Raw genomic sequence first — 10161 nt, forward strand, 5'->3', positions numbered from 1 at the left:
ACGAAAAAGGAGGGGAATCAGTTCGAGATTAACAAAAAGGAAGGTAGGGTTGCTCCTCGACGTCGAGACACGCCTGAATCAGGTGGAGATAAAATTATAAAAAAAAATCAGCTAGAGATAAAATACGGAACTTTTTTTATTATAGAAACGAAAAGATCCTAAAAATCTACGAGAATCAGCGGCGCCCAAAACGCGAGCGGCGCGCGAGCAGCCGCGACACCCCCCGACCCGCGCCGCGTTATATAAGACCCGGGAACCCGCTGCGCCGCGGCCCAGCCCAAGCATCGGCCCATTCGCCCCCACACCCGTCACACTCCTCCCCTGCTTCCACCCGCGCCGCAGCGCCGCCATCCGCGGCGGCGTTCCACCGAGCACCTCGTGCGCGCGCATGGCCGCCATGGCCCCGCACCACCTCTCCCGCCCCGCCGCGGCATCCGGCGCCGTGTCGGGGGCTCTCAACAGGCATCGCGCCTTCTCATCCACCTCCTGCTCCCCTCTCCGCCTCCCGCTCCTCCGCGCCGCCGCCACCCAGCCCGCGCGCCTCTCCGCCGCCGCGGTTTCCACCGCCGCCGCCACTATGGAGGCCGCGCCGATGGACGCCGTGGCGAAGTGGGGGCTGACCCCGCTCTCCGAGGCCGACCCGGAGGTCTACGACCTCATCGAGCGCGAGAAGCGGCGGCAGCGCGCGGGCATCGAGCTCATCGCCTCCGAGAACTTCACCTCGCTCGCCGTCATGGAGGCGCTCGGCTCTCCGCTCACCAATAAGTACTCGGAGGGCATGCCGGGGGCGCGCTACTACGGCGGCAACGAGGTCATCGACGAGGTCGAGGAGCTCTGCCGCGCCCGCGCGCTCGCCGCGTTCCACCTCGACCCGGAACGCTGGGGCGTCAACGTGCAGCCTTACTCGGGCTCGCCGGCCAACTTCGCCGCCTACACGGGGCTGCTCCAGCCCCACGACAGGATCATGGGGCTCGACCTGCCGTCGGGCGGCCACCTCACCCATGGGTACTACACGGCGGGCGGCAAGAAGATCTCCGCCACGTCCATCTACTTCGAGAGTCTGCCGTACAAGGTCAGCTCCGACAACGGGTACGTCGACTACGACAGGCTGGAGGAGAAGGCCATGGATTTCCGCCCCAAGCTCATTATATGCGGTGGGAGCGCGTACCCGCGGGACTGGGATTACGCCAGGCTCAGGGCTATTGCAGACAAGTGTGGCGCCATGTTGCTATGCGACATGGCTCATATCAGTGGTCTTGTCGCCGCGCAGGTACCAACTTGTCTGTTTCACTAGGCATTCAGATTATCGATTGCGTTTTCTGCAAAACTTATGTTCATGTACGCTTTATCAATCTAAATGTTTATACCTGTTGTTATTACCTGGTTAATTGATACCAAGCTTGCGTGCTTCATGTTCCCGAGTATGGTCGGTCACATGGCTTGTAGCTGTCCAGAGTCCAGACACATCAAAGATGACTTGTTCTAAATTAGGGGACACATCAACAGGCTTGCCACCATCAGCTGGTGCCTTTAGCTAGATAGTTGATGCAAAGTCCTAATTCTTATTTTTTCTATTCTGCTTTGTATAGGAGTGTGAATTGGTTCCCTAAGGGTCACCAATGACCCTCTTTAGTTTGATTATAATCCTAGTTTTCCAAAATGTGCCACATTGTGAAAAACTAGTAACTATTAATCGAACTAAAGAGGGCTCTGTATTTGGGTCAACATTAGTTTCTGTTCTAGAATCATGATAGTAAATATTTCTCTGGGAACATCAAAATCTCTTTCCCGCTAGAAAGACGTGATTTGCTGGTGCTGCCAATAATTTCTTTCCTGAAACGTAGCTTGGGAGTTGCCAATTTCTTCCATGAGATTTACACAAATGTTTAGGAGCGAAGGGAAGAATTTTGCCCAATGGTAATAGACTTGTATGAAAGAAAAGTTCTACACTATCTCTTTAGGTGGAGCTGGCGTGCACAGGCTTTGCCAAATCTGTTGACAATTCTAAATTCCTATGATCTCTGAATCTCTTGAAAGATAGCACAGAAATATATCACATTGAATGACTACTAATCATTAATGTATGAACATACAAACAGAGCAGCGAGTGCATGGATTCTGAATAAGAGACCATACTGATGCTATTGTTTTGTCAGGGGAATTTTGGAATGCAAAAGTTTCAAGAATTTCACAGTTTCCATAGAATTGCTGCAGAACTCTTAAATTATATGGTAGTATACTAATTAACACCTTGACTGTTCTGTAGGAGGCTTTGAATCCCTTTGAGTACTCTGATGTGGTTACCACAACCACCCACAAGAGTCTTCGAGGGCCAAGGTCGGGTATGATCTTCTTCAGGAAGGGCCCAAAGCCTCCAAAAAAAGGCCAGCCTGAGGGTGCTCTGTATGACTATGAGGACAAGATCAACTTTGCAGTATTCCCTTCGCTCCAGGGGGGGCCTCACAATCACCAGATTGCTGCGCTGGCTGTTGCCTTGAAGCAGGCTATGTCACCTGGATTCAAGGCCTATATCAAGCAGGTTAAGGCAAATGCGGTTGCCCTTGGAAACCATTTGATGAGCAAGGGCTACAAGTTGGTTACTGATGGAACAGAGAACCACCTTGTTCTCTGGGATCTCCGTCCTCTTGGCTTGACTGGTATGTGCTGCAGGATTTGTTTGCATCTTTTGGCTGTCCCTCACCAGGCTGTATGAACTTGTTCTAAAGTTGGTTTATTGAAATTGTAGGTAATAAAGTTGAGTTGCTCTGCGACCTATGCAGCATTACACTGAACAAAAATGCCGTCTTCGGTGACAGTAGTGCATTGTCACCTGGCGGTGTGCGCATTGGTCAGTATCTCTTTCTAGCCAACAGTTTTACAGCATAACAATGCTTTCATGTGATGTGTTGTCCATAAACATGGTATAGTTGCTCTTTCTGACCACATGTTTCTTAATTTGTTAGTTGTTATTGGGAAGATTATGAGTCAGTAAATTTAATCCTGTGTATGTCATATACTGTGGCCTGGGGAAGTATGCGAGCTGTGAGATGGACCAAGAATAAAAAAGTGACACAATACTGTTACAGGATTTTTCATGTAGGCTATATGCATGGTCCAATGCAATGATGCTTCCTGTTAGGGAAAGTACATTGGAGCTTGTCTAATAGGCGATCTCATGCAATGACACATCATCTTGAGACGACTGATCATACAACCTCTACAATATACTGTCGTTTTTGTTGTCTCGTAGTAGTACCATGTCCCTTAATATGTGGAATGAAAAAAAAGAAATATTGTGAGTAGCATGACAACAACAACTCATACAATGGTGAATAAGCGGTCTCATAGTTCTTAATTTTAGCCTATGAGACGGTTGTTTCGCAAAACAACCACCTCGTTCTCTCTCCTCCCCCTCTCTCCTCCACATCATCAAAAATATTACGTGCATCTGCATTAGACAACCTATGATACCGCTGACATGTAGCAATGTACTTGCCCTTATCATTGAATAGAAAGGGCCTTTTAAGTCTAAATTAATGAGTCTTATCCTAATTAGGTACTCTTGGTCCAAACAGAACGATTTTGTTCCTCTTTTATTTTTTTCTTGTAGACCAATGAACATTTTATTTAACTGTGAAGGGCAATAATAGTAGCAGTCAAGAACTTTGCATTTCGCAGGACTACATTTATCATTCTTTAGTATTTCCTCCCAGAAGGCTTAGAGTTGGTAGTTTGTCGCTGCTCAAGAAAGCAGCAACATGTACTATGGTAGTATGGCTTATGGATAAACTACAGTAAATATATCGGTTTTGTGATTTGGGTTACATTTTGATATCAATGTTTCCATGTTTATAATGATTTTTTAATCTTTTCTGTGTTTTGCATGTTTAACATCCAGCAGATTTGGCTTTCTGTATCTGTATAACTGACTGTTGAAAAGGGAAAAGAATAGACACATTAAACTCATTATGAAAGATTTTTGTAAAGAGCATTTGGAGTACTACATCTGTTAGACCATACTATGTTTCAAGCCTTTACGGGAATATGTTTCTTTTTCTAATTGTGGTCTTTTGAACTGATATTTGTCGATATTCCAATAGCTTAGCAGCAAGGTCATTATCTTTTCTGAACACTTGTTCCAGGTACACCTGCAATGACCTCCAGGGGTTTGGTTGAGGATGACTTTGTGCAGATTGCCGAGTACCTTCACCAGGCTGTGACCATCTGCTTGAAGGTCCAGGAGGAGCATGGCAAGATTCTCAAGGACTTCAAGAAGGGCTTGGTGAACAACCAGGACATCGAAAACCTAAAGGCGGAGGTTGAGAAGTTCGCCACATCGTTTGAGATGCCTGGCTTCAGGGTGTCAGACATGAAGTACAAGGATTAGATATTTAGATCACGACGTCGGTGCAAACCCCTACTGCCGTGGAACATGTCTGCCACCTTGAGAGGTGGTATCTGAATTTGGCGTAACTAGAGCCAGTAACTGCTCTACATAGCGCCGCCCTTTCTGTTGGTGTGCTACTCCATCGGTCCATTTTGTTGGAACTGTTAAAGTGTATGATTAGAGAATAATAATGGTGGAGAGCATGCTTGACATGGGTTATGATCGCTCACCTTGGTCTTCCAAAAATCCCAGTGATAAAGCTTCCCGTGTTAGTTAGCTTGACAGGCCGGTTGTGTTAGAGCGATTGAGGGGGTTGGAGCCTTTTGAGCCTTGGAGGGGACTTTAACAAGAAGGGGATGTAGTGCCTCCTAAAGCTCTCGAATCCTCTTCAATCTTCTCAAAACCGAACAGAGCCTTAGGAATTTTAGTGCAAGGTTAAAAAAACAAGTTGAATCAGAGCAATTGCTAAATATGGATACTGAGATTTTCACCAGCTATACCTCCCTGTTTATAAATTTTAAATATTTGTTTATTGTACGTGCAACAAATCACTAATTAGCGTTATCTTGTCAGGACCATGGCGGCTATTGGAAGCTACCGTTCTGTACGTATTTGTTAGGTATCACCTTCGTGATCGAGTTATATGGAAAACGGTAACGCTAGTCATAGGCCACCTCCGTGTCTCTCTCGCCCCTCACCTGTGAGCTCCACCACCGTCCGTACCCACCTTCCCAAGTCCTCGTGCCGCCCACCCGCACTCCTGAACCTGCTCCGCGTGTTCTCGCCTACGCCTCGCTGCTATCGCAACTGGTGATCGATTTTTATTCAATGTTTTCAATTTGTAATTTCTAATATTGCAACATATAATTTTGGATGTCCCAAAAGGTAAGCGTCAATGTTGCAAATATTGTTTCTGCATGTTACTAGTTTGAGCGGATATTGCACGAGGCATGATGTATAAATTGCAGTGAAAATTTTATATCTCAGAATCAGATGATAGTCAATTTTACGTATAATTTTATATGTTATAAGAGGTGATGTTCGATATTAGCTTAGTAAATTCTCAATGTTGCAACAAAGCATCCAATTGGAAATTTCCCATCGAATGTCCGGGCGCTGCTGCCGTACAAAAAAGAAAAACTCGTGAGCATTGTTCTTCTATACAGTGGCCACTGTGGCTTCCAGTTATCTCGGTAACAATGTGATGTCTTTTTACAGAATCACGGGCCTATTTTGCACATAAGTATTCAATCTCACTAAAGAAAAATGTTTTAAGTAAAATATTTTTTTAAAAAGAAGAAATTAAATTCTTCCAAAATCCAGTGATTAGAAGAGCGGCGGATAATAAGGATCCGCACAAAGAGTTGCATAGCTTAATAATATTATACCGACATGTATGCATCCATATTTGCCCACCACGTGTATTGTGCTCTTCGTCCTGCTTCTATCCGATCATTCAGCCACAAGGTAATCCGGCCATGGCTACCATTGAAAATGGGGCACACAATGGGCATTTCTGGATCATCTCACGAAGTCAGCATGAGCATAACCAGGTTTCAAAAAGGCACTTCAATATCAAGTTCTCAAATGCACCACAAAAGGTTCATACAACTCCATTTAGGTAGCAATATGCAGACAACAGGAATCACATGATTATGCCACTACAATTATTCGTTCATCACAGGCTTGTTCTCGTTGGCCTTGGGCTTCTGCTCCTTAGGCTTTTGCTCCTCCATTTTCCTGTCATAACAAGCGTAAAAAGTCAATGTTGCGCAGTTAAGGCTCTAATTCAGCAGACTGAACAGAAAATTAAATTACAATGAAATAAGATTCGGCAAATTATTTTAAGCATTGGAACAGAAACATAGTCCTGATAGCATTGTGTATGCACAGAGGTCCTGAATCATGAGAACAAACAAATCACATTCTTCAACTGGCATAACCTGTAATGGGTTGTTATCTCAACAGAATCACAGCAAAATAAATTTCATGTTTCGATGTAGAAATACTACAAACTGTTCCTCCGCAATTCAAGATAAACCTTGTGCTGTCAACAATGGGAAGCATTTTTTTTTTCTACCCGAGCACAGAACTGTTTTTCAATTGAATGCAAGGTACAAAATCGCGGGCTATCGCATTTAGCGGAGACCTTCCCAAAATGCTAAGAAAGCTATAGCGGCGCTAAGCCATTTAGCGTTTTCTTAAAAGACATGTAATTCACTACTTCAGTCACGTTGTGGCTATATAAGCCTAGTCTAAAACATGGCTAGTCTAACCCATCACCAGCCCATATTTATCTCGAACTCTGGCCGACAGCCCACTAACACATGCACGCACACATACATCGGCCTGGGGCTGCAGCAGCCCTCTCATGCTACACTCTCTTCTCTCGATCCCCTTTCTTCTTCCTCTAGCAGTCTCAAGACTCGCGACAAAACTGCATCTGAACTCTTGCCATGACCTCATGGTCTTGTCCCCCTGCGATTCCTCCTTGCTATGCTACACGGGCCCCCTTCTCCTTCGATTCATTGCACTGAACACGCCCACAGCCACAAATCCTAAGGTTCGGCCAGCGGCTGTCGACTGTTGTGCGCTGCCTCGGTACTTTGCGCGCCGGTTCGAGCTCGTCGGCTCATCGCACCGCCGTGCGCGTCCTCCGACCTAACCGCTCCGCCTCCCTGCCTCTCCCACAGCAAGCCGTTTTTTTCCTCTCCATCCACGCTGAGCGGAGCCTCCTTGCTTTTCCCCACGGCAAGTGCTGGAGATTGGCAATCGCGTGCTAAGAGCTACTGGCCGCTAGGCATTTTAGCGGCGTTATTTGACGTGTTATCGCCAGTAGCGCCAATATCAGCAATATCAACCGTATCGTAGCGCCACTGCCTCCTAGACGCTATAGCTCCGCTAAAGCAGCGCTATAGCCCGCTATTTCGTACCTTGATTGAATGCAATCAAGTAATCATGTGACAATATTTTAAAGATATTACAAAAACCTCCAAATGTGGCCCAATGGGCTATTTAACTGAGCTCAAATATACTCCCATAGGCTAGAAGGACATGTGCATCAGACAACCAAATATGATACGTACACCATGGAAGGTAAATATACACCACATTGCTTTATATTATTAATCAGAAAGGACAATGTGGCTCACTCATTAGAAAGAGGATGAAAGAATCTGTAATGCTTTTCAGCATGATCGATTCTGCTGGCTGCAGCTGCAGCTCTGCAGCCAGCATTACCTACAGTAGCTAGCTAATGCTGGTTGCAGCTGCAGCCAGCAGATGAGCATAAGCGAGCAGGCATTTATCTTATAGGAACATATTATAAATTCATATAATCAATATCTTTATAATTGAGTAATCAACAAGGAATCAAATTACAGCTGTCATCAGAAATTGATGGCCCAAAAAGCACTACCCCTTTGACCCACATTTGTAGCCATACAGATTTATTCCTTGACCAGAACACACCCAAGTTGGTATTTTACATTCTTATCATGGTAAGACTCTTACATGTGGTATTAAGACATGCTATATTGCATAAATGGCAAGTTACTCATATCAGTAGTCGATTAAAAAAAAACTTGAAGCACCCATGACTACAGCTTTAACACAATTGAGAGCGCACATACTAGACAAGGTTCAGTTAGATATTTGGACATACCCTAGGCTGCCCAAATTGAGCAATTGCATATTTTCCATTGCTTAAATTGAAATTGAGCATAGTTGTGACTGCACAAAGTATTGGTGAAGCAGCAGGTTGCAGAACAGCATGTCCACCTCATTCTCCTAATTGCTACAGTTTCTAGCTGATCTATGTAATGAGGAACTAATGACACAACCACCGATACAAACTTCATCAAATAGAATTCTAGAAAACATGCTACAATCTTAACTATCTAAAAGAAATAATACAATACAAAGCCTGGTATCCAATCAACAATCATTATAAGCACATAAGAAACATCCACACAAAAATTATAGTCTGTACAAATGCTTGGACAAGTTTGCTGAGCATAATTTCCAGGTAACGCAACAAGAAGAACAGGCACCCTACCATATTTTCTGAACTTAAGACTGAATACTGGGCTAAAACGTGCCATAAATTATAAATCCAACTGAATAAAGTAGGCTCAAATTTGAGAGTCATGCTTAGAATTGTGCTCTATGTTTATCGGTACTTCCTTGATACTTCCTTGAATGGATCATGTGAAAGGTAAACAATTCTCTAGCAGACTAAACCTTCAATGAGTGTAATAAGATAGCTAAGAAATATGTGGATCTCATTGTTATGACCTTGATGCAAACTGCATTAGTTTGCTGGCTCACGATTAGCAAAAATATGCCTCTAGGTGACTAGGTACAGCAAGTGGTCAGCAGAGACACAGGACCCGGTTGAAAGATTTGACACATTTTTGGGTTTTATTTTTGACAAACTCCCAACCAATTGAATTATGGCAATTCGCTAAGTCCTACTGTCCCAATCAGCTACTTTTCTGTGGTACAATATTCTCATATAGTTAAAAAGTTTCTACACTCTTCTCTGATCTCTGTATAAACCAAAGTCAAGAATGTTGCGACCTTTTCTACAGCATTCAAATTATTCGTATGGCACATTCAAAACCAACACAGCACTACTCATTAATTCGCACGATTGTAATGAAGCAATCCCTACAAAACTTTCACCTGCCTCCGAATCATCCCCTTATCAGCTTAATCGAGTTCAATAAAATTGCCAATCCTCTACCAGCAGGACTTATCATAGAAAGACACTTCATAATCTGAGTCAGAGGACCGCCAGCCATTCTTAATGGCAAGGACAAGGGCACCGCAAGGAATCCAGCAATGGAAACAATCTAGGGTTTATATCGCAACGATTAGTGAGGTTGAACAGTCCCCCCTTGAAATTGAATCCAGCAACCAACAAGGAAATGGAACTAGAAGGGATTTCGCACAAACGGGAAGCTTCAGGATGAGACGGAGGGATGGGCCGATAGGTACCTCTTGTCGGAGGCGCCGCCCTTCTGGCTGAGGAAGGAGCGGAAGAGGGGTGAGTTCACGTCGTAGATCATCGTGCTTCTCCTTTCTTCTTCTCCGCCGCCGCCGCCTGGAGTTTGAGGAGCTAGGGTTTGTGTGAGGTCTCGATTGAAGTCGAGGGGAGAAGCTTGGACACGGTCACACGGCTCCGGCTCTTTGTACACTGAAAGGCTGTAGATGGGCCCTGGGCCGGCATGCTTCGCGAGAAATCCCGGACCGTGTGTGTCGACGTAATCTATGGTTATGCTTTCTCCCGGTTCGAAAAATCAATTTTGTACCGTGCATGTGGGATTAAAATCCTTCAATTAAATTAGTATATGTGCATGCAAATAATTTTAGTTATCTTAAATCACTTCAAAAAATAAAATATTTTTTATATTATAAAATATTATATTATAGATTTAGGATATATAATGTACTATCACATATATATATATATATAATGTAAATATGTAAAGATAGGGAAGCGTAATGTGAAAAATATCCCACCCACGTGATCGGCAAGAATCAGTGGCGGATTAAGCGGGTAATCCAGGTAGATCTATAACTATCCTAAATTTTAGCCCAACACACTAACATACCACTTGGCAGTCCCTTTCAGTCCATGAGCACTCCTGGACGCATCAGCACTGCTAGAAGTATACTGATCGCCTCTGCCTCGAGCTCGTGATGGGTGCTTTGGGAATTATAAGCTAAAATTGCAGTTTTTATCTTTTCCTTGTTTGATTGTTCGGTAC

At 44.4% G+C, this 10161-nt stretch overlaps 2 protein-coding genes across 2 annotated transcripts; one reads left to right on the forward strand and one right to left on the reverse strand.

The window, feature by feature from the left end:
• The first annotated feature begins 266 nt into the window (after positions 1-266).
• LOC112886237 (serine hydroxymethyltransferase 4-like) lies at positions 267-4616 on the forward strand. The gene is made up of 4 exons (XM_025952064.1): positions 267-1270; positions 2267-2657; positions 2747-2848; positions 4143-4616. The coding sequence occupies exons 1-4, from the start codon at positions 389-391 to the stop codon at positions 4385-4387; spliced, it is 1620 nt and encodes a 539-aa protein (XP_025807849.1). The 5' UTR covers positions 267-388; the 3' UTR covers positions 4388-4616.
• Positions 4617-5900: 1284 nt separating this feature from the next.
• LOC112888112 (wound-induced basic protein) lies at positions 5901-9573 on the reverse strand. The gene is made up of 2 exons (XM_025954464.1): positions 9389-9573; positions 5901-6127 (listed from the first exon to the last, which is right to left on the reverse strand). Exons 1-2 carry the CDS (start codon positions 9457-9459, stop codon positions 6055-6057), a joined length of 144 nt encoding a protein of 47 aa, XP_025810249.1. The 5' UTR covers positions 9460-9573; the 3' UTR covers positions 5901-6054.
• Positions 9574-10161: the final 588 nt, after the last annotated feature.

Source organism: Panicum hallii, chromosome 3 (assembly GCF_002211085.1).
Source record: "Panicum hallii strain FIL2 chromosome 3, PHallii_v3.1, whole genome shotgun sequence".
Lineage (NCBI taxonomy): Eukaryota > Viridiplantae > Streptophyta > Magnoliopsida > Poales > Poaceae > Panicum > Panicum hallii.